The sequence below is a fragment of the Phoenix dactylifera genome, chromosome 15 (genome assembly GCF_051530095.1).
Source record: "Phoenix dactylifera cultivar Ajwa chromosome 15, Ajwa_hap1_PhDact_Kaust_v1.1, whole genome shotgun sequence".
Classification (NCBI taxonomy): domain Eukaryota; kingdom Viridiplantae; phylum Streptophyta; class Magnoliopsida; order Arecales; family Arecaceae; genus Phoenix; species Phoenix dactylifera.
Window position 1 is genome coordinate 21,169,307 of NC_143204.1, and position 25,182 is coordinate 21,194,488.

The 25,182-nt window shown below is 36.7% G+C and overlaps 1 protein-coding gene and 1 long non-coding RNA gene across 14 annotated transcripts; both read left to right on the forward strand.

The window, feature by feature from the left end:
- Nucleotides 1–1,777: 1,777 nt before the first annotated feature.
- On the forward strand, nt 1,778–23,997 carry LOC103717761 (Protein kinase superfamily protein). 13 transcript variants are annotated; one of them, XM_008806257.6, is made up of 21 exons: nt 1,778–2,566; nt 2,668–2,712; nt 4,456–4,494; nt 6,362–6,532; nt 6,609–6,761; nt 6,917–6,952; nt 8,466–8,509; nt 8,926–9,016; nt 9,104–9,145; nt 9,284–9,392; nt 9,534–9,648; nt 10,173–10,222; nt 10,283–10,379; nt 12,674–12,724; nt 12,958–13,099; nt 13,277–13,321; nt 16,417–16,521; nt 16,617–16,658; nt 17,842–18,027; nt 18,996–19,115; nt 23,406–23,997. In XM_008806257.6, exons 1-21 carry the CDS (start codon nt 2,180–2,182, stop codon nt 23,508–23,510), a joined length of 2,175 nt encoding a protein of 724 aa, XP_008804479.3. In that variant the 5' UTR covers nt 1,778–2,179; the 3' UTR covers nt 23,511–23,997. The 13 variants fall into 13 exon arrangements, with proteins under 13 accessions (XP_008804479.3, XP_008804481.3, XP_026664510.3 ...); XM_008806259.6 differs by having other exon boundaries at nt 1,783–2,566; nt 10,301–10,379; XM_026808709.3 differs by having other exon boundaries at nt 2,005–2,566; nt 6,917–6,968; nt 8,446–8,509.
- LOC148699936 (uncharacterized) lies at nt 19,122–21,249 on the forward strand. The gene is made up of 2 exons (XR_015973663.1): nt 19,122–20,640; nt 20,683–21,249. It is a non-coding gene; the product is annotated as an uncharacterized LOC148699936 (long non-coding RNA).
- Nucleotides 23,998–25,182: the final 1,185 nt, after the last annotated feature.

Sequence of the window (25,182 nt, forward strand, 5' to 3'; positions counted from 1 at the left end):
CACCATTAAAAATAAATAACTTAAATTAAAATGACTAAAATACCCTTACTTTTTGATATGCAAAAAAATTATATATAAGAGTATATATGTAAATAGCAACTTGGTAAGAATATTTATACAATTTTGCATATTTAGGAGGGTATTTACTTAAAAAAATTATTAAAAAATGATCAAAACTTGGTTGAGACTTGCTAAATCTTTTATGTCAGTTGGATCGACGAGTCAAGAAAAAAAAAGGCCGAATCACATTGTCAATTTTCTTTGTTTAAGATCCTAACTCGGTCAAGTTAGAATATTAGGTGATCATTTTGGTAATTCTCTATTTGATTTTTATATAATTATCATTATTGGGTTTATGACATTTATATATTCTTTATTATTGATATAATTGATCTGTTGATTTAACAAGTCATGAAAGATTTGATAAGTTTTAGCTGAGTTTTGATCATTTTTTAATATTTTTTTAGTGTGTACCTTCTTAAATATAAGAAATTGCATGAATACTCATGTAAAGTTACTATTTATGTATATGTCCTTACAAAGTTTTCTTTTTGTATGTCTACCTATAAAAGTATTTCGGTTATTTTAATTTTAAAATGTTTATTCTTTAACGATATTAGATGATATCGGTATATATATAAAAAAGAAAGAGAATAGATGTTCTATATGTAAAACAAGTGTTTTATAAGAATATACATATAAATAGCTACTTCAGAAGGGTAATCATGAAATTTTATATATTTAAAAGAATATAGATGCACAAAAAAATCCTTTTTATTTTTCATTGATTGATATTTTTTTGACTGTTCTCTGAATATTGCAATTGTGCACTCACCATCCATTGAAATACTGAGGATGTACCCCCAAGGTTGGCAGAGTATAGGCCCAACTAATATGGGCTGATAACACTGATTTAAGAAGTAATAGGATGATTTAACAAATGGCTCCCTTGAAACGACAAGGAGAATTACGTTTTTGTATCCAAAAGAGATAATTAATAATATTAGCAATTACTAATTAAATTTCTGCCAACTTAGAATTAGTATACAAACCAGTATGTAATCCGCATGATAATACAGGATATGATTTTTACTCCTCTTCGAACTAGTCTTATCATACAATATAGCAGTATAGCAAATAATAATAAGTGGAAGACTTAACAGCTCAATTTCTATTATATATTAAATAATAAATTTTAATAATAGTTAAGCAAATACTATTGCCATCAATATTGATATCATCAATATCAGAATTAACATGAGGAATAAAAAAATTTATATAAAAACATTCATGCGAAAAATACTATCATCAATATTAGCGTCACGCCACATGCAGCTACAAATTTTTTCTTTTTTTCAACAATTCTTCAAATATAATATAATAATATAATAATAGATGGTTTCACAAACTAATTTTCGTTGATCATTAACTAATATAATTTAATATTGTTCAAAATAAAAAATCATATCAAATAATTTATAATTAAAAATATTATTAATATGAATAAAAAATTATATAAATAATATTATTAATATAAATATGGATAGCACAAGCTAAACATATATTTCAGTTAAAGAAAATAAACAACAAATAATAAGTAATAATTATTAATTGGAATTATGTCAACTTATAATTAGTATCCAAAAGAGATAACTAAATCGTAAAGTTTAGATGCTGCAAAAAAGAGCTATCTAACTTCTGGGTGTACACTCTCTACGCTGCGATATTCGGCAGATGGGAGGGGACTACCTATTCTTTAGGGTCATCTGTATGTATCGAAAGGTCAACTCAGCTGCTGACTGGGTGGTATCTTACTGTAGATTTTATTTGGAGGAACCAGACGGATGTTCCTCACCTGCTTGGTTAGCTTTTTTTTTTTTTTTTTTCTTCTGATTTTTTTAATTATATTCATCTACGTTTAGTGTGGGGTGCCAATGTGAAAAAAAAAAAAGAAAAAGAAGAAGAAGAAGAAGAAGAAGGGGAAGAAAGAAAGAAAAACGTGCCCAATTGAGGCCAGGATGGATATCGAGTGGTTGAAGGTGACGCACGACACGTAGCAAAACCACCCGACCACATAAAAACCAAAAGATTTATCCGTTTCTAAGTAATTTCGATTTCCATTATTCCCTCTTTGCTCTAGTTTCTACTCGTCCTCCCCGTTTCTCCATCCCCCTCTCTAATGATTCTCCTTCTCCCGCCGCCTGCCTCTCTCTTTCCCGCCAAATGCAAACCCGGGGCCTTCCTCAAACCGGCCCGTCCCCTACCTTCCTCTCGACCCCGCGCTCCCCGGCGGCGGGAGAGCCCACCACCGCCTGCCGCTGCGGACGCTGTCTCTGGGGTCGACGAAGACGCCTTCACCAAGTACACCGGCTATCTCTTCAAGAACGGCGATTCCTCGGCGGCGGAGTTCCTGAATGAGTATAATATCCGGGCTATTTCGGCGATTTATCGCCGGAAACCCGTCTTGGTCCTCCGCCGGTCTCTCCAAATAGGTGCCACCTTTGGCCGGTGGTTTGCCCTCCGTTACCTCGATAGCATCTCCGATCGGTCCGATGAGATGTTCAAGGTGATAACACTGTTTATTCCCCTTTTATTTCTCGGTTTCTTTTTCAGCTCTGTTCTCTTATAAATTGTGAAGATAATTCTTGTCATGTTTCTGGATTGCAGGTTAGAGCTGCGGAGCTTCGGATGATACTACTGGAGCTCGGTCCGGTACGTCTCTTGGTGGGTGCGGTCTTTTGTGGATTGAGATATTCTTGAATGCAATCTTTATAGGAAAATGCTGTAATTCTTGTACGCTATACAATTTATGATCATCTTTTTTTATAAATTATTTTTACTTAGAGAGTTGTGGCTCCTTATTATTTATGAGGTCTTGAATTTGTACAGTAGACTTCATTACCTCAGAGACTACCTCAGTTCAACAAACGGGTGGTAGCCCACGGAAAACAAACATAATTTCTTTCTTAATATAATTGGATAAGGAGCATTGTCTATGGACTTGTGGTGAGATCATTCATTGTACAAGTTCTGTTTATATGTAGTTTCTTCAGTTGCTAAGATGAAGGCAAAGAATTTGAATTTTTTTTTTTTCCTTCTGACATTGTTATCGACTCTAGGGAGGTGCATGGAGCCTCGGTTGGAGGCCTTTGTTTTCCCTTACAGCATGATTTGTTTCTTCCTTTTAAAAGTTCATGATTGTTCAGAAAAGAAATCACTACATTGTAAAAAAGGCCCTCTAGATGAGCCTCCTCACAATAGGATTTGTGAATTTTAGTGTAGCTTAAACTCAAATATGTTGTACCACTCAGATATTATCAAATTAGATGGTAGTCTACCTATATGTTTTATCTGTCCTGATATCTCCAATTAGATATCAAATTAGATGAGCGCCCATCTAAAAGACATCATTAGTGACTGAACAGCTAAAATGGAAACATGCAGAAGAAAGAGGGGGGATTAAGGTTTAGTTGAGTTGAAAGCACTATTCATGTCCTTTACAGTCAATTTTTTTTTTGTAGTTTACAGTCAAAACTTTCAAACTTTAGGTAAAACTTATTTAGAGAGAAAGAACTATCCCCACTACATTCTTTTATATGGCGCAGACATCATGAAAACTTGGGATTTTTGTCTTTCTGTTACATCCATATAGTTCGCTGGCAGCATATATAAGACAATTCTTGTATAGATAAAATAAGTTAAAAGAATAATTTAAACATTGTCTGTAGCCTTGATTTTTTATGTAAAGTAATTTGTAAAAAATTCAGGATAAACAGTAAACAACAGCATCATCATGATCTGATCATCTCATCTCACTTGTCTTGATAGGCCATTTGATCATGCTCAAGAGCTTGTTTCCTCCTAAGCATAAATAACTTAACTCTTATTCTATAATTTTTCAACCTTTTATTTTTGTTTCTCATTCAATTGAACTGGTCCAGTTGCTGCACCCTTAGATTTTTGCTTCTATATAACATTACTGGGCTTTTGATGCTTCTCTACACTAGTTTGTCATGGAGCATACAAGGTTTTGTTTTTTGTTCAAAAATACTAAATATCTTCACGATTTCAGACTTGTCAGTGTTCAATCTGAATCCTAGAACTATTGCCTTGTATTCTGAAGGCAGTATGTGGATTTATTTTTTCTGCCAGATAATATTGCCTGCTAAAAGTTTTAGTAGAGTGCTCTCCTGCAAGCTGCAGTATTCAATGTTAATAAATATTTGATAGACATATTTTAAAAATTATTGTACCATTTCAAGAGACAAGTTTAGATTTATGCTAACAAATCGTCATTACTGAAGTATGCTTTTGTTTTTTGGCAAGTGTTCCAATGTCATGGTCATGTTTTCTTTCTAGTTATATTAGAACAGGCTTGTTACTGTGATATATATAAGCTGTTCTTTTGATTTTTTTTCCCAGTTATTCTTTAAACAAAACTGCCCTCTTTTACAGGCATTTGTGAAAATTGCTCAGGCTGTGTCATCAAGAGCGGTAAGTGACATTTTGTTATTTCTATTGAACAGCACCAAGTGATGGCCTTATTACTAATAATTTGCTTCAGAATCATTTGTTGATTCTGTTTGAACAATATCATTCAACATTACTGCTGTTGCTTCTTTGATATAGTGGACAAAGGTCACTGTAACTGATAATGCCTGAAACAGTAGTGTTTCGAATATTATTTGTAGCCTCTTGTGAAATGTTATTTTTCATCATCTGTAATTACTGCCTCATACCTTGTTCAGAGCTTTGGAAACTAGTTATTTTAACTGGCATTTTCTAAAACCAAAATTAAATTGATCTTGTCTTTGTCTGAGATTAAAGTATTCACAGAGAGGCTAAATAATTACTATGAAATGGCACCGTTTGTTCTGGCTTTCTTGTCTTGTGTTAGCAAAATATTACCGTTTAAACAATTACAAGAAAGCAGCATTTTAGCCTTCTTATCATTAACAAAATCACTTTCCCCCTGGAATTGCATTACGTTTGCGCACAAGATCAAACATCCACTTATATATAAATCTGATAAGGTTTCCAAGTCTATTATTCTGGCAGTCACCATACTTCCATCAATTAAATAAACTTGAGTATTCTTGTTGCAGCTGGTCCATAGAAACATCTTGGCTATTCGGTTAGTCCAATAATGGTTCATTTCTTTGTTGAAGATTGATAATTTTCTTTATCTGTTTTATCTATTCTTTTGTTCTTTCTTCCCTTGTCATTATGCCTGAATTTTGAAGTTCCTTCTCATGAGAGAATGCAAGGCAACTCAAACTACCTGACATATCTTCACTGATGTGGGGGAGTGAGCCATGTTGTTATGTAGGATGGAAACTTTGTCATATGCAATACTTTATCCTAAAATGCACAAATAGCTCACTATTGACTCGAAGAAAGGCTTCTTTTGTAAATGTAGAGTGCATCCAAAAAATAACGCAGTAGGAGCATCTTACTCACTTAAAATCAGAGTTAACGGAGATCAAATTTCTCTGCATTCTAGTGGATAAATTATACTTTGGGAGAAACAATAATTCTTCAAATTTTCAGGGGATAAATTTGCAACTTTATCTGTGATAAATGATTTCTTTTTTTTAAAAAAAACCCAAGGTACCAGATAAGATGCTTCATGTTATATCTTCATTCCTATTAAAATCTTAGTAGATGCATCCACCTTCAAGTGTATTTTCTTAGCAAATGATAAGTAACTTGAATCTGCAGATAACAAAAACATGAGGAAAAAAATTTGTTGAATGCTTATTTATTCTATAGGGTTCTAAGCTAACCAAAAGTCCGATGACAGATATTTTGTACACAGATGTATCCATAGCCTGTTAGGTTGGAGATCTACTACTGTGTAGACTGTAGATAGTGTTTGATTAAAATTTGATAGAAGGTTTAAAGGTTGTGTCTCTCTTAAAATCTGTAGTCCTTTCCAGCCCATTGATATTTTTCATCTTAGAAGGCAGGAAAATCATATAATGGCCTACTCTAATTATTTAATTCAGCCTGGGCCCTCTGGGGATTCGGTCTACTTTTTCTTGAAAAATATTAGTAAATTTCACAAGAAACATTTTTTTTATCAGTTTTTAGTCCTTGATATGCATAAATAAAAACTATTTTTAAAACTAATTTTAGTTTTCAACTCTGGTCCAAGAATATTATATAAATGTAACTTTGATAAACTATGGATTTTTTTTGAAAGTAAGAAATCTGTGATATAAAGTTGGCAATCCATTTGCATAAAGAGATGTTCAATTATTAAAATTTTGTTAAAATTTTGAAAAGTTTCATGCATGGTGCAGTTTTTCTACATATATCTGTTTCTCAAAATCTTTCTTTCTAAATTTGCTTATTTCAGGATGTGATTCCACCTGCATATCTGGAGGAGCTTTCATTGCTGCAAGATCGTATAACACCCTTCTCAACTGAGATTGCTTTCAGCATGATAGAAAAAGAGCTTGGACTACCAATAGACATTCTTTTCTCGGAGATTTCACCAGAGCCAGTTGCTGCAGCATCTCTTGGGCAGGTTTGCAATCCACATATGCTATGCGAAAAAAGGAAAAATCCAACTCAGATTACAATGTGTCTCCACTAATTTGTAGGTTTATCAGGCCAGGCTTCGCTCTAGTGGGAAAGTTGTTGCTGTCAAAGTGCAGAGGCCTGGAGTTCGAGCAGCGATTTCTTTGGATATCTTTATCCTGCGGTTTATTGTAGGGCTGGTAAGGAGAGCAGCCAAGCTGAACACTGATCTTCAGGTAATGCCACAAAATCATACTTGTTCAAGAATGACACTAACATACTGAAGTCATTCTAGCTGTTAAGATTTCCTTCTGAAATCTGAATCTTTTATTTACATATTCATTGATTTTGAGGTAGCTGATGATAAATTCTTGAGGTCCGTCACTTGCAGGCTGTAATTGATGAATGGGCATCAAGCCTGTTTCGGGTACATACATATCTCTGTAATGTTTTATTTTTAAACCTTTATTCATCCACAGCATTTTCCTTTTTCCTTTGCAGCATTTGAAGTGAAACAGCAATCAGCATGCATAATAGAGTTTCATGCCATCATGTGTTTTCCTCTTTTATATATGCTTGCATGTCCATGCGTGATGGGAGTCCCACCTTTCTGTGTTTCAAACACTGAATATCTCCCTACTGAGGGGGTACCGTCTGGCAAGCTTAAGTCCCATAGGCTTCGACGATGGTTATTTATTCAGAACCAAAGTGACACATTTTTTTCTAAGTAATATGTGACTCTTGTATGGAATTTGGGATTCTGTTAAATTTCACAAATTAAATCCAAGCTTGATCTTTTTTATGGTGATGGCAAGAATCATGCATATAAGAGCATTCATAAAATTCACTAAGAACTATTGCAGCAAAGATGGTCTGTCAATTTGACTTGATCTGAACTAGAGTCATCCAGTTGTGGTCACCTGTATCAGGCATATTTTCATAAAAGCAGCTTCTTTGCAGTCTGATCTTGGCTGTCAAAACACTTGACATTGTTTCCTTTCATGTCTATTCATAGTTATTGCTTTGATGTGGCTTTAGAGTATGAGCTGTCCTGCTGCCTAGTTTCTTAATTGGAGTGGGCTGCTGGATTGATGAACCATTAACCACGAAACATCAATGTTAGGGGAGTCTGCAAGCCATTTATGCTTCTAAGAAGCTAAATAGATCAAGACTTGTTGGTATATGGAGTGGAAATGCTTTTGGGGTTGTCACCATATGGTCTCCAACTATTTGTTTTGATGGACATCTCCACCTGCATTCTGGATAAATTTGAATTGTTGATGGGAGCTTACTCAGTAATGGGTAGCCTGCCCCTCCAGATTTGGTGATGTACTGAGAATTGGGATAAATGAATCTCAGACCAATTGGCACAACAACACTTTGTTTTCAACCTGAGCAGATGTAAGAACCTATGTGAAACCTTTGAAGTAGCCTGAGTAATTTTTCCAGTTTCTGAAAAAAAAGAGACTCGGTAGTCAGTACTCATATTCTTGCTTGCACATGATTTTTTTTTTTTTCTGAGAAGAACATAAACACAATATTTTGCTCATGTAGATCCAGTATTAGACATTCTCAGATCTGCTTATAATCTGCTGAATATCCTGTGAGAAATATGCAGAAGAAGAGTACCTTCTTTTGTGTGTTTATCTTTACCTCAAGTTTTCTCTACCTCTTTTATCTCTTTCATAATAATTTAGTCTTCGATCAAGATAACTGCACTTAGAAACGATGTCTCCTATTCTTTCTTATCCATCCATAAATCATCTATGATTTTTGTTCTGGGTTGTTCTTCAGGAAAATTTGATCCCTGTTTTGTTGGTATGATTATTTAAAGCATTTTTAACTTCTCTTAACATCATAATTTATGAATCAGTTTCGGAATCTCTTGGACATATGCTTAGAGCTTCACATTGAATACAGGTAAATCACATTTAATGCAGGAGGTGGATTACAGGGCTGAAGCAAGGAATGGACTCAAGTTCAGGTGGGAATATCTTAGTGATGATGACTGCCTTATAACTTTTTCTGGCTTGACATGCATGAGCCATTCTCCTGTGGCTTTCATTCTTAATTTTACTTGTTTGCTAATTTTTTGGCTTCTATAACTACAGCAGACAAATACGAAGTTGAAAAAACTGTGTTTTAGGCAATAGAACACTCAATGTGGAACATTATGTTTTCAAACTCTCTTAGTTTCAATTTTTGGAAACAGGAATAATATTAGATGATAACAGGTGTATTATGTTCTAACATTTGTGAAACATTCGGTAGGCACTCTAAGCAGGAAATTCTATCTGTTTCTGTGGAATTGTGTTATCTTTGCAATTCTGCTCATTATGGGATTATATGCATTGAGTGAAGGTTATAACTTACCATCTCGGCATACACGTTTTTAACTAGGGAGCTGTATGGGAGACTACGTGACGTTTTTGTGCCAGAGATGTTTATGGAACAAACCAGTCGTCGAGTTCTTGTCATGGAATGGGTGGAGGTGCACCATACGACCCTTTCGTTTTCTTTGATAGGATTTCTAGAAAAACCTGTATCGACTTAATGTTGCTTTCTACTCACTGTATAGGGGCAAAAATTAACTGAAGTCAAAGATCTTTATCTGGTTGAGGTATAAATTTGACATGAAAACTGTATCCTGAATTTACTTTTCTTTTCTCTGAAGCTAGTGATTGTGATGCTTTTTGCTATTTTAACATCATATTTGGGAGAACATGATTGATTTTTTTTTTTCAAAAAAAACTTACAGGTAGGAGTATATTGCTCACTTTCGCAGCTTTTAGAACATGGATTTTATCACGCAGATCCCCATCCAGGAAATCTTCTGCGGACATCTGATGGGAAACTAGCATACTTAGGTATGCTTCTTAGTTAATTACGTTATTTATATGCTAAAAAATTCTGGTGTCTCAGATCTAGCATTCAAAATCTGAATCCTGAAAAACATGCTTTACTATTTTCTTCTGCTTGCTCATTGCTGTATGTTTTTCGTGTTCTAGATTTTGGAATGATGGGTGAATTTAAGAAAGAATTTCGAGATGGATTTATTGAAGCTTGTCTTCACCTTGTTAATCGTGATTTTGATGCTTTGGCAAAGGACTTTGTAACTCTCGGGTAAGCCAGTTGATTGCCATAGAATTGGAGGAATGTGCTGGTAGAAGGCAGGTTTGATGAGAATCATTGGCTATAACTTAAATGCATTCATATTGAACTGACATTGCCGTGCATGTCAACAGTCAGAATGCAATGTTGTGTCAGGAACCAGTTTCCTGATAATGTGAGTGATGCATGCATTTAATTCATACAAGTGAGAGGTTTTTGAGTGAATTCATGTATTATTTACCAATTCTTTAGCTTAGTGGCATGACCAGTAAGGCAATGAGAAATTGCAGAATGAAATTCCTAACTCTAGATGGAGAGGTCTGCTACCATTAATCTCCACACAAAACTACCTGGAAGCTGGAATTCCAGTCATATTAGCATCTCATATAAGTAAAGATAACCATGAATCTTATCCGTATGAATAGATGGCATGACTTATGAACTGTTCCTGTGAATGGATCATTAGTATCTCTAAGACGTTATCTGAGGTTTTGCTTTTCACCTTAGTCTGGGTTTTGTATTTACATTTATTCCAGACTCCTTCCTCCGACTGCACAAAAGGATGAAGTTACCATGGCATTGACAGGTTTTTTTCTGCCTCATTTTACAATCTGTAGCCTCAGAACAACATCACGTGCATCTTTAGTCTCATATTTGTTTGCAGGTGTTTTCCAAAATGCTGTCAACAAAGGAGTTCGCAATATAAGTTTTGGAGATTTGTCAGGAAATCTTGGACGCACAATGTATGGTGTCTTGTTGCTTGATGTCCTCATATATGTTTTACTGCTCAAGATGTTTTGATTCTTCTTCAGAATTTTCCAGAGGAGTAGATATACTTAACTAACGGGTCAAAATGAGACCTAATAACTTTATAGTTTAGAATGTTTAGAAGATCGGGGTCTGCTAAGATGAGATTTTATTTTTCTTGAATGATAATATTGAGCATTTGAATTTTTTTTAATTGGAAATTATCTCAGACTGGTCAATTTTGATTGAAGTGTAAAGCACAATCTAGACAACTGCTTATGATACTTCAGATTGTCAATAAAGGTTGATGCACTTCAACATCATTAGTCCAAATACCACCTAAACTTTCTTTGGAGATTGGAAATAGCTGAGAGCTTCCAGGTGACCTCCCAGACCAGCTAATGTTTCTTTTCCCCCATGACCAGATCGGCGTTATTATGCTAATGATGTTGAAGTGCAAATGCGCAATGACCAGATCGGCGTACCCCCGAAGCGCGATCTCGCAGATGTTCTCCGGATCCTTGGAGGAGATCTAGAGTTAGGGTTTCATACCTCTCAGTCTTCGGATCTGAACCGGAGAGTGGGGGGATGACCAGGAGGCGGTAGGAGCGGCGCTGCCATGGGAAGGGGGTCTGGCCCATGCGGCGCTGCCATGGGACTGTGGGAGCGGCCGACGGCGACCTCGTGGGCGACGTACTCGTGGGTGCCGACGAAGGAGAAGGACCGGGCGGCGACCGGCTTGGCGACGAATCGGCTGGAGGGGAGGGAGGGGGCCGGCTTGCGGGGGCAGAAGAGGCGGTCGGGGAGGCAGGAGGGGTCGGCGGCGCCGTTGGAGGGTCGAAGGCGGCGGGCTCGACGGTGGGGGAGGAGGTGGACTTGAGGGAGAGGAACTTTGAAAATATGGGCACGGGTGCCCTTATGCGAGGCTTGTTTCTTTTTTTTATTTCTGTATATTAAACAGGTGACGAATCCTTGTGGGCTGTGGCCCTTATCCAACCCGACCCATATATTAAACATGTTATTAAGCGGGTTATACGGATTAAACGGGTCAGACATTTTAAACCTGTATCCGACCCAATTAATAAACAGGTTAAACGGGTCAACCTGTTTATGACCCGAACCTATTTAGGCCAAACCCGAACCTGTTTATGGCGGGTCGAACGCGGGTCGGGTTGGCGGGTCGGGTCATATTTTGCCACCCTTAATTGGAGTTGATGAACTAGTGCAAATTTATGTCTTATTCATGTCACATCTTGTGGAACAAAGATTTATGAGAACAACGTTTTCAATCTTGGGTATGTCAATTTGTTATGTGGTTGGCTGATTATAAGATCAATTAGTATGTTGGTTTTATTTCAGCCAAGATCTAAGGCTGAAGAATTTTAAACTGGTTGCACCATTACCAAATTCTCAGCCAATATATGATGAAGTGATGGTGGGATTTTTCAGCCAGTATTTTGAAAGTGAGATTGATGGTCCATTTACAAAATGGTTTAACGTTTCTTAACTAAAAACCCTAAAGCCATATGATAAATTGATTAAAGGTCTCAGGTGATATATTGATACTTATTGTGGCTAATATATCGTATATGTTGGTTTATATCGGCCAAGATTATAAAATGGAATATCTTATGCATACTGTATTTATGAGTGTTTGGCGTTCTTACAAAGCAACATCTTGGCTTAGGTCTTGTCTGAGATGAAAACCCTCCCTTGATCTATGATTATACGTATAATACCATTGCTTGTCATGGTGGATATTGTACAGTGAATTTTTGGCCTTTGTAGAGGTAAAGATGTACAAAGGAGATGAGTGGTTAGATTTGACTGCCTAGCTTGCATGAATGTACCTAATTTGGATCAAGATATGAAGAGTCCTGAGTATGACATCTATTTAACAGGGATACAAAAAGAACAATTTTCTTAATTGAAAGAGTACATCTTAGTATGCATTATAACTTATAAACAAATACATTATATTTCTTTCAGCAATCAACAGAAGTATATACAAAAGGGATACCTTAACATCAACCAATTAGCCTTATCCCATCTATTGGCATTATGATTCAATGGATCATCTAGATAAATGCAGTGGGATTTCTTTATGATGCATTTTGTATATATCTCACATTATTAGATGTTATCTTTAATTTCTGCATCCATATCCCCAATAAAGAAATAATTTAAGAGATTTTAACTTTTAATTGTATGCTTTATATCTAAAAAGCTTTTTGCAGCTGGCTCTTGCTTCTAGGCAAATGGTCATTAATTATTTTTTTTTGTTCTTCAGGTACAAATTTAAATTTCAGATACCCTCCTACTTCTCTCTTGTAATTCGAAGGTAATCATATAAAGTCATGAATCTATAGTATCTTTCATTATTAAAAGTCTTGAGCTGATTGAATCTGCGAGAGAGGGGGCATTCTTCTGGCAAAAGAAATGCCTCTTCCTTTTACTTAATTTTATTTTTAACCTTAATGCATCATTCCTCTTAATGCATCCATGATTATATGACCTGATGATGTTTATTTTCTTGATATGTTGTTAAACAAATTGACTGTATTTTGATTCCAGTCTTGCTGTTCTGGAGGGTATTGCTATTAGTTTGAATCCAAATTACAAAGTTTTGAGTAGTTCATACCCATGGATTGCCAGAAAAGTTCTCACCGACAGCTCACCCCAGCTTCAGTCTACTTTGCAGGCACTCCTTTATAAGGTTGCTTTATACATCTTTATTTTCAGTGTTGGTTGATGACACTTACAAAATATAAGGCCATTGTTATCTATCTCAGTTGCACCTAATCTTCTGGAGCCACGCATGATCTACTTCTTAAGCTCTTCTACAGCAATATTGATCCACAAACTAACTGAAATTTTTTCCACCTTGTGTCAGGAAGGTGTTTTCCGGATTGATCGCCTAGAGTCTCTATTAACTGAGGTACATCCGTATGTATGTCTATTTAATGTGCAAAACAAAAAAAAAGGCACATGGAAACATTTTGTAATGTACCTAGGGAAGTATAGCCATACAGGGAAGCACTAATTTAGGGGTTAATTGTATGCACGAAAATTCTTATGAAATTTTAGGTCGTAGTTCTCATGCTTTTGTCATGGATTTCAGAAAATTTTCCAGTTTCTTGAAGCCATTGTCTTGTAGATATATTACTTTGGAGTTTGGATTTATTTTGGTTATCATGATCCCTAATAATAGGTGGCTCAACTTTTATGGATTTATTTTGGTTATCATGATCCCTAATAATAGGTGGCTCAACTTTTATGTATTACAAATTGTTCATGCTGACTGACAGATGGGTTTTAACTTTAAATTGGGTCCATGGTCTAGGTGATTCCTCATTAGAGTTAATGTTTGCTTCATAGGTTGGTTTTACCATTTTTAAAAGCTTGTAAGTGCATCCAAGTGAGGTTTATTTTGGGTTACCCTAATGTTCCAAGTTTCAACACTTTATCTCTACTTGGACTCCCCTATGTTGTTACAATGATTAAGAAGACAGATAGAGCTGCTGGTCCACAAGCTCAGACCAAAGCTGGTGTATTTTGGTAAGCAGATTCTGCTCTGATGCTTCTCAACTAAAACCTGCTTCTACCACAGCCTATTTTTGTACCCTTAAACTGCAAATTGGCTTCCTTGGATGATTAATGGTCAGAGTGGCAAGTTAATTTTTAAAGCAACCAGCTTAAATTGATTATCATCAACATACTAGTATATTAGTTTATTTACTATATTATCAATGAAAATAGCTAAACCAAGGTCCACAATCTCGGTACTGGATATTGTATTGGTACCTTATTGGTTTGGTATGATACACCCCTGTACCGAAATAGCTCTCTAACTATTTTTCTCAATTTTTATCTTGGTACGCCTCGATACAGATCAATATGCTTTGGTACGGACTGGTACGCACCTTGGTACGTCTCAGTATAAGTTAGTATAACTCGGTATGGGGCGGTAAGTCTCGGTACGACCTATATGAGACTTGTACCGACCGACTTGTTTCATATCGGTTTCTTTTCGGTAAGGTACGGTATGCTCCGTACCGGACGGTGCGGCAGATCATAAGCTGAATTGCATGTTTCTATGAAATTTGCATAAATTATTTCCATTTGAAATTTTTATTGTTAAGAATAGATCTTGATAATTAAAATTTTACATTAAAGATCATATGTGGATAGGCATCTCATAGGCAAAAGTCATAGAGCCGAAATGCAACATAGCTTCTGAGCAAAATATTTGATGATTAAATCTGGAGTACATATTTCACAAAATAATAGAAACTATAAAGTTGCAAATTATCAACACCAATATAGAACCTGGCATGTATGACATTCAGGCAGTGGTTTTAACCACGGTCTGCTGTGCCAGTACCGGGTACCGTATTGGTTGCCCGACGGCACGAGTTGGTATAGGCCCGTGCCGTGTCGTGCCAGTTCTGTACCGACATAGCAGAGGAGGCGAGAGAGGGGAACAGGAGAGAGGAAAAGAGAGAGAGAGAGAAGGAGGAGAGAGACGGAGGGCGGCGGAGGGCTGGCAGAGGCCAGCAAACGGGGAAGGAGGCGGAGGCCGCGGCCGGATTTCTATTTTGTTTGAAATAAGGATCCAGTCGTGGCCTCCACCTCCTTCCCTATTTGTCGGCCTGCGTCAGCCCTTTGCTGGCCTTCCTCCCTCTTCCTCTCCCTCTCCCTCCCTCCCCCGCCCGCTCTCTTTTTTTTCTCTTTCCTTCTCCTTCTCCCTCTCTGGCGATGTGATGGAGGACCACTGCAGGAAGAATAGGGAAGGAAGAGGAAGAAGAAAAGAGGAGGAAGAACAAGAATAGAAGAGGAGGAAGGAGGAGAAAGAGAGGCTAATTTTATTCAATTCTTCAATGCCTTAATTCATGAGAGGGATGACCTTTATATAGGCCTTACATCAGGTCAATCAATTGACTACATACCAAACTTGAACCCTTACATCAACTCAATCAATTGACTAAGTCAATTAATTGATTACATACCAAAATCGATCCAATCACTCGACCCAATTACATGACTTAACAGTTAACCCAATTGACTTGTCTAATAACAAAATAACTGACCAAATTGACTTGACTAAAAGCAAATGACCAAATTGACTCGATCAAACAAAAGCAAAATACAGAAAATAAAAATAAAGCAGACTCAAATGGATCCAATCTGGGCCTGACTCACACCGGTGGCTCAAGATCATCTCCTAGCCATAATGATGTCAACCTCTGGTGCGAACGCGAGCGAGTGGCTCTGATGGCTCGATCGTCTGAACGAACGGCTTTGATGTCCCCATCACGATGCGTTTTGGTTTTCTTATCGGAACCGTCCCAGTCTGCTGCCGATACGGATCGAGACGCCCCGAACCGGATGGTTCAGGACGGTTCCGCAGACGTTGGTTTTAACTAATATTTTTCACCTAGTCACTTGGGAAAGATCTTGGAAAATGTATTCTCTTATCCATAATCTAGTAATCATGTTGCATATGTATGTATAGTTTGTTAATCAGTTAAAGAATCTTTTTTTCCTTGTTTTGAGGAAAAATCAGTTGAAGAACATACCTTGTTGTCACTACATATGAATCTTTCAAAGTAAGGTTGTTTAACTCAATGAAATCAACAAACATAAGGTTGTTTATTGTTTGATAGTGGGTAGGTTGGAAAAATAGATAAATGGAAAGTTCTACTAAGTACAAAAGGCAAGAGATAATCAAATAGCAAAACATGAAGAAAAAGGAAAAAAATCAGATGTAGTGGAGTATGCTAGAACATACATGTAATTCTCTTTCTGAACTTGAGACAGATAATCAAGAGATCCTTGACCATGATAATTTTTTCTCATCTCCTTGCATCATAATTGTTACTTCGATCATTTCTTGCATTTTTAAATTTGAAGGTATGACATGTTCCATTCTTAAGTGTATCTCCTTGCGTCATGATGGTATTCCAATACTTCTATTTTTGGAAATTGTTATATCTAAATTATCTGAATAAATTATGGTCTAACTAATTGCAGTCGCTTCGTGCAAGAACTGAGCAGTCAATGGTTAGAAAGGATGTAGAGAAAACTGATCCTACAACAGCAATCCAGCAAGTGCTTTCTTTCACTTTGTCTGAAAAGGTACGATGGATATGCCTCTCTTTGTTTGTTATTGAACTTGGCTGAGCAATGAACGGACATGGGACCTGATGGTAGATTTTCGCTCATTGTTTCAGGGTGCATTTGTGAGGGAAATATTGATGCAAGAGTTCGCAAAAGTATGTATATCTAGGCCTAAGCCATTGTTGTAATCACCATATATCCATGACCCTATAAGATCATGTAATTCAAATGCATCGGTTAGACCACCTTCAAGTTACTCAGTTTAAAGCATCAAAGTTGCAATTTTGAATATCTTTTGGTTGCACCATGCTGATTAAATTTATGACCTACAGTGGTAAACAATATATCTGCAGAACTATGCAGTTAGAAAGTCAACAAATTAGGGATCAGCATAGCAGCTAATTATGCCTAGGAGAATCATATGGGATTGGGTTTTTTGCCCCCTTGCTGTTCGTTACTTCCTGATGCATTTATTTTGAAGAGTGTTACTGACAATTGCTACCCAAGGAAAAAGGAAAAACATAGGTGGATTGCAACTCCTTAATTTTAGGCATCACTAGTTGAAGTTAAAACTCTTCCCAAGCATGCTTTAAATGGAAGACACACATAGGCATGCATGTCTAACCATAACCATAATCCTTATCCCAACAGTTTTAGGTGACTTATATAAATCTGTCTTCACCTAATCATGACTTTAATCTTGGTTTTTTGAATCCTTAATTTGAACTATTTATGAATGTTGTTAGGCCAGCTTACCTGCTACTACAAAATTAAGGTTTTTTCGTCTGATCATTGTGTTTATGGATCTTCATTCCCATTATTAACAAATAATGTTAAGCAATAATGCCCAAAATTACAAATTTAATAAGGTCATTTTAGTGAATCAACAAATTTATTTTATTGTGTTGCAGTAACTTGTCTTTGACTACATTCTCCATAAGTGATTGATGAATCACAATTATTACTTTTAATACTTGGAAGTCATCTAGAAATGAGATCAACAATCAATACTGCAGTATTTTTACTTTATTTATAAAGTAATTTAGATAAAATCTATTTTGAAGTGTAAGAAATTCATTATTCATTTTTTGTTTAAAAAATATTTCTAATCAATACTGCTGAGCTATCACTAATTGGCGAGGAGCTGAAAAGATAATTATGCCTTCACATCAATTTTCATATGGTATGATTTTGTAACACCGGCAGGTCTTACAGAGAATCATATGGTTTAAACTATTGTCAGTAGTATGAGGCTTCTTACATAAGTTTCTTTAGCTGCTCACTTGAAGTGTGTTCTTTCATGCTAATTAACATAAGAAGTATATCGAATATATACAGGGAATAGATGCACTTGGTTTAGCTACCGTGGACTCTGTCACATCTGCTGTTGCTTCAAGGTTGCCGTTTGCCTTTCCGTACTCGGCATTATCATCAGTCACTGATGAAGATATTGCTAATTTGAGAACTTTCCGTCGCCTTCTCCTGCTGCTATCCAGGCTTCAGAAGGATGAGAATACAAATACAGTAAGGATATATATTTCACTCTAGCATTTTCTTTGACAAATCATGATTAAGTTCCTATGTTCATGAAAATGCATTGAACTTTATAATTTAGAAGTAAGAACGCCTTGTGTAGTGTGACAAAGTAAATTAGGAGCTCAGTATCAATATCAACCCCAATACTCTAGCAGTTTGTTGAATTTGAGGGTAACTGTAGTTAAGCAGTATGACAGAGACTTTTTACAAAAATGAAGTTAGGAAATATAGAAGAACGTATAACTACATGATTGGCCTAAATAAATGTACTCGAGGAGCAAGAGTCAGAGAGTATGCCTATCTCTTACTGTGGCATATAGCCAGATGTATGTGTTTATTGAGATCAGGCATCCAAGTATGAGGTTTCAACTACAGGATGCATGCACAAACTCCATGAAGTGCAAATCATGTATAAATTACAAAAAACAATGAGAAGTACATATAACTGTTACAATACCTTAGTTGACAAAATATGGAGCAGGTGCAGTAGTGGGTATGAGTGCAGGGAAGCAGTTCCTTAAGTAACACTTGAGGTAAGAAAACACTTAGGAAGTTGGTGCAGGTTGACGATTCTGGGAAGCTTCTGAAGCGGGTTCATTCCCTTAGGTGGAAGATTCCTGCACAAGACACGTGCACACAAAAATATAGATATGTTAAATTGGATGAGACCTGTTTATTTTAAATTAATTATGATATATGAACTTGCTGGAACTATTTATTGAACACGGTCCCGACTGCTGATCATAATCAACCAATATAATTTGTCATTTCCTTTAATTTCCTTATGTTCCTTTTTTATCAAGAAATTATATAGACGCACTAATTATTACATTGCTGATCCCATTGTTATAAGATAGCAATTTGCTATGGTTTGAAATTGTGAATCTGTTTCTTTCTTCAAAATGAAAAAAAGATAATGTGATGCTTAATTTCCAGCATAACGATTCCTTTTGTAGGAAATAAAATATGCTAATGCTGAAGTGAACAAAAATGCCTATATGGAGGAGGTCTCTCTTGCTATATATCAATTGACATCTGTGCAAGAATTTTCGCCTATTCTTTTGGTCATTCCTGAGGTAAGGAAGCAAATATCATATGTGTGCATGCATAGGACTGGATTTTTTTATACATGCATTTGTTCATTCAAGTCCTTTTTTCATGATTTTCAGAGTGATGTTTTCTATTTTCTTAACCATCTATTAGTTATTACGTTAGACACAAATATGTTTCACACAAGCCTTAGCACCTCTATGTAGATAACTGCAGTTTTTAACAATAACCATGTGCAATTGCATATGCATGTTCACATGTGAGCAAGGAAGGCAGTATCGAAATTGGAATCCGTGCCAATTGGCCAATAGGACGGACGGTACAACCCCGTGTCGTGCCGTCTCGGCGTGAACTGACAGGCAAAACCGGAAGGCAGGGGGAGAGGGGGAGGAGAGAGGAAGAGAGAGGGGGAGGGAGAGAGGGAGAGGGCGGCAGTCAGAATAGGGGTGGAGGGGGCAGAGAGGGCTTTCGAAGCCCTTTCTCCTCCGTGCATGGATGCTAACTTCACTTAAAAATTTTTAAAACAAAAATAATAATAAGTGAAGTCGGCAGTGGTTGTCAACTTCACTTAAAAATTTCAAAAATATATATAAAAAGGGATAGAAGCCCCTATTTTGTTTCAAAACAAGAGCTCCGCCCCTGTTCCACTGTTCCAATGCACGGAGGAGAGAGGACTTCGAAAGCGCCCTCCCTTGTTTTGTTTCGAAATAGGAGCTCCGCCCTTGTTCCAATGCACAGAGGAGAGAGGGCTTCGAAATCCCTCTCCCCCTCCCTCATCTCTATTTTGGCCGCCGCCGGCCACTCTCTTTCCCTCCCTTCCTCCCTATCTCTCTTTCTCCCCCTTCTCTTCCACTGGTTTCTTGATTCGGAGGCTAGAACCATTTTGGTCTGCCGCTGGTACAGTTTGGTATGCCCCAAATCGGGCGGTATGGAATGGTTCCACCAATATTGCACGAGCATGCAAATCCTAAACCTTGATCCAGGAAGTTGGTTGATCTCAAGATGGCAATCATGGTAATAGTGTTGTTTGCTATGGAACATATCTAGCAAACATAATTATGAGATTCACATCTATTAAGCCTATAAGCCTTGGCGCGATGGTAAGATTGCTCCACTGGCTCAACTGGTGGACTCCAACGATCATCGGAATTGTAGCGAGTTCCGTCGGCAAACCGTTGTATATGGACGAGCTCACGGTGTCGAGGTCGAGATTGACATATGCAAGAGTTTGCGTTAGGTACCACACTAACAGCGGCATCCCGATCTGATACGGATCCCTACCTCTCTATCCACAACCGACCAGAGTTCTAGCCATGTATCGGGTGAAAATCTTGGTTGAAAAGTTTAGTCCAAAACTTTGAAATTAAAACTAAAATATTTTGGTCTTGGCCACGAAATATCCAAAACTGTGTCAGCTCAGATTTCTAGCCAAAACTACTCCAAAAGTATAGCATACATGGAAAATTATGTAGCTAATTTGTCGCATCTCCATTTCTTGCATTTTGTGAACTTGAACTTTGCTAGTTTTGAAAAGAAATAGAAGCATTTAATGTATTCTTCATCAAAAAAAGAAAAGAAATAGAAGCATTTAAGTATTGGGTTCAAAAGAACTTCAGCAAACAAAATTGTTGACAGGTTTGTCTGTCTTAGATCTCATACACATTTACAATGCAATGTGTTGTATTGTCTTGAAAAATATTAAAGATATATTCCAGTCATCAGTGAAGTGAAACATGATTTTATTCTTTATCTTTTGATAAAAATATAGTATTTGACTCTTTGAACATTAAACCACTGAAAATGGTAATTCCCATATAATGTCTCTTAAATTGTTTTTAATATCCATATTTTGACATGTCTTTCTTCTTTGGATTTTTTTGAAAATTTGATAACTTTTACCTTAACTATCAAAATTGGAGCTGATAATGCTGAAACTAAATCTAATTTGGTGGTCTGGTTGAAACCAAGACTTCAGTCAGTATAAATTCATGAAAAGAACTAAAGAATCAAAAATGACCAGCATAATCAGCATGCATATGTTGTAATGCATGTGCATGATGAGGGTTACACTACATCCCTACCTGCCTTTTTCCCTTAAAATCAAGGTAGATCACCTACCAAGAATATGCCATAACTAAGGGCCAGAAGAAGTTGATTTGGTGACAAGAAAGAAGAACATCAAGAAGGTAATATGGCAGTCAAGTTATGAGCTACAAATGCAATGACCCAAATGCTGAGTCTAAAGAATGATTGAGATGGGATAGACCTCAAGAACACATGTCCACAAATGAGTCATATGCACTATGATGCACTAGCAAGTTGAGCAGTGAGGGTGTAGGATTAATTGCAAGGTAGTACCGTAAGCTGATCAAATAAAAGGAAAATGATTTAAATTAGTAACCATGGAAGAGGCATATAATTGAATTTGACCAATGCCTGAAGCTTTAAAACACAGTCGATAGAACTGCTGAATTGATGATGGAATATTCTGATACATGGTGTAGAGGTACCAGTAATGTATTTGAAGATGCAGCAAACAGACTTTCTGACAGAAGCAAAGGTCAAGAAACTGTTTTGGGTCCATACTTCAAATTGTGAGACATGATGATTAGAAATATTGATGAGATTAATTTTCTCAGAAAAAGAAATATTGGTGAGAAAGCAGTGAAAATGGACTTCGTAATGGAGGCAAAGATGCAGAAGTATGAACTTCAATCCTAAAGTTAGAACAAAATTACAATGCTAGGATTATCTTGAAAAGCTCCACTTCATTGATAAACTATAGATGCAATATGGGCCGTAGTCAAGACCTCGTTACCTGAAGCCAAAGTGGTTGCAGGAGTAAATTCTGGTTCTGGTGTGTGGAAGTCTCTCAAAAAGGATTTAGAAGAGGAAACACTTAGTAAGCAGGTGCAAGAGTGATTTTCATCAGAGTTCCAAAGCATGGCACCTCAAGTAAAAACTTCCTGCTATTATGGCCATGACAATGTAAATCAGGAACAAAAAGTGACTGGAGTTGTAATCAAGAATTTGTACAAACACAACAGGTGTAGACGTTAATTAAATTGTTACATTAACATGATTGATGGGCACGCATTCATTGGTAGTTGGACCTGATGAACCTTGTAGAGAGCTCAAGAGAACTCTAGTAACAACACCCAGCCTCCTCCTAGAAGACAATTGCAAAGGTCTACAAGTAGGAGAAATGCTTTTGACTCCAGTATATGAATCCATTGCTATCAACAACTTAGGCAATTCTTTACTGGTTGGCTTTATTTCTATTTCAAAGTACCAAATACCATACAATAGTTCCAACATCAGTTGGTGGGCTGGCCTACTAGCATCCTTTCTCGAAAAATGCAGTTCTTGTTAGGATTCCCAGTTTTGTTAGAATGCACATGTAGCATAATCATGTTTCATTTTCTGAAAAATGACCATCAAGTTCTTCATTGATGACCAGAGCCATATCCTCTTTCCATTTTCTGGTCTTCAATTAGGTCCACCCACAATTACTTTAGTGATGCAGCTGAGATTTACTTTGCTGCTGAACTATGAAGAGGACATACATAATTTAAGTTGCTTTTATTTATGTCTCTAAAGATTGACACCTTCCAATATATCAATGTGTGATGAGTGAAACCTCACATGTTTTAACGTGCACGATAGAAGAAGGGAGATTTGTCGACTTTTAGGTGTATGTAACTGCGGGGTTGCAGGATCATGTATGTATATTTTTTCAAAACCTACACAAACATGCACATCCACATCTAGACATACATGCGATGTTGCTTGTTTCCCCCATGTCATCTGATGGATTCAAGGAAAATGTGTTTGAAGTTCAAAGCACTAGTTCAAAACCTTCATAACTCCCAAAGCTTTCGACCACTCATATTGATACTATTTTGCTCTCTTGGATAAATGCTCCTCTTAAAAACTTTCTCATGTTAATTATTTTTATGCTTCGCAAATAGGATGTGTGATATTGGTTATTAAAATGGTAGAAAAATAGGCTTGTTAGGGGAAACTTGAAATATTGTTCAACTTGGTTACAAGGGCTGTTTGATTGACTTCATACCTGCTTATCCAACTAGGCTGGTAGCTCTCTCTCTCTCTCTCTCTCTCTCTCTCTCTGTGTGTGTGTGCGCGCGCGCGCGCGCGCGCGCGCGCGTGTGTATAGTTGCAAAGCTTTCCCGACTTTGATTTCCTGTCAGTGTTTTGTTGGTAGCTAATCCAGTGAAATGTCTCAGCCTCTTTTAGAGTTGAACATGTCACAACAGTCAGACTTCTGAGATGCTATTTTTTCTTTCCATTGGCAGCTTCCACCAGAAACCCAACAGCAAGTAGTTCGTCTACCAGTCGATTTAGCTGGGAGGGTGTTAGCTCGTGCAGCTGCAAGAACTATAAGAAGGATTTTCACATAAAGATAAGCATTTCATTAACAACCATTATTTGTTGCTTCGATGTCACTAGGTTGTATTGTTGCCCTCATTGATGGTGGAGGCAACTTCAATAGCTCTCATATTCATTGAAGCGGTATTAGGTAATTCGTTTGTCCATCAGATTGTATCTTTTGAGGATCAGTGCAATTGCAGGGACAAATGGCTAGTGGAGTGCCATCTTTCTTCTCCAAATTTTTCTAGATGTCAACATTAATGGGCAAAACAGTCTTCATGCATATCGAGTCAATTGGCTGCATGATGTTTTTGAAGGAGAATGTATAATAATGATTTTGTTTTTTCAGTTTACACCATTCAGAAATATTAATGTTCCCCATTATAACACAAATGACAGGCATTATTTGTCCAGTTAGCCCAACACCTTGTTCCCTTCCCTTAGAAATTTATATCCCAATATTAAGTTTAGTTGGAATAAAATTTTAACCAGCAAAATGGCTGTTATTAGCTGTCATAGCATCGAATAAAAGAGTTATATGCTTAATTGTTCGCAATCGTTTTCTTTTTTGAAAAAAACTCTCCAGCTTGCAATGTGATTTGAACTTGAAACGTATGATTTATTCAATGAACAAAAATGTCGAAAACAATGGCTGTTACAGTGTTATTCCTATTATATAATAAACAACTGTTATATTTTTATCCACAATTATAATGCGATGACTGGGACCTTGAAGCCCGTTGTTGTACAAGACAATGGGAGGCTCCCATAACTGTTACAACGGTCATTATGAAGCTATAGATGTTGTTAGTTTAAATTATATTTCTGCATCTTTCTGCTTGGTAAATTAACTCTGGAAAAGATGAGGATGCCAACCAGTCTAGCTGGTGAAGTTAGAGTTGGCATCGAGGAAAAGCTGCTATGCCCTGAAAAAAGGGAATGCTGCTATGAAAAAACAGATTGTATGGCAAAAAAACTACTGAATGAATCGCCTGTTTATTCCTTCTCCATAGCCATATCATGGAAGTCAGAACTTTCATGTTTTTTTCTTTTTCTTTTTCTATTTTCAGTGAAAGGGAGGTTTAGAAAACCAGCCATCTATTAGAAGGAACAGAGCTCTTTCCAAAGTTGTGTTCGATGCAAATTTTTTTTAAGAAGGAACTTGTCTAATGCAACCAAGCACTTACTGGTGATCTGTTTTCTTGGCTGCCGTTGCCCTGGACAAGAATTTGACATCCTTTAAAGCCTTACTGTTGCCCTAGCCTTGAATTTTTACATGAAAGGTTCACAGAAATTGAATCAATTTCTATGAATGGAATAATGCTTGCAGGTAGTGTTTATAAGAAGGGATTATAAGAGTATCAGAAAATAGAATCTTTTGCACATTTTTTGCTCTATAAAGAAAAATATCTGCTGGATTATTAGTGATTTAAACAGAAAAATCAGTAAAACAAGACCTACGTGTTAGTTCTTAGGAGTAATGAACTAGGTGGATCACCCCTTTTTGATTAAGGATTGTTCTTGGATATTTTGATGGTTGATACTAATAATTGTTTTACATTGGCTGCATATAACAGGTGCATTAAGTGAAGAACCATATACTGAAAGCTTATCTATAACTTAATTTAAGCTTTTTCTTTTTGTCTTAGAGAATGAGAGGGAGACTCGTCTCCCAAGCTTAAATATTTGGGGATGCACCAT

Bases quoted from the DNA above. Each gene is read 5' to 3' on its own strand.
- LOC103717761 (XM_088711735.2), top strand. From the start codon at position 2,180: ATGATTCTCCTTCTCCCGCCGCCTGCCTCTCTCTTTCCCGCCAAATGC. The intron at 4,495-6,361 runs GTAAGTGACATT...TGCTTATTTCAG, and splicing joins AGGCTGTGTCATCAAGAGCG to GATGTGATTCCACCTGCATA. The intron at 12,725-12,957 runs GTAATCATATAA...TTTTGATTCCAG, and splicing joins TTCTCTCTTGTAATTCGAAG to TCTTGCTGTTCTGGAGGGTA.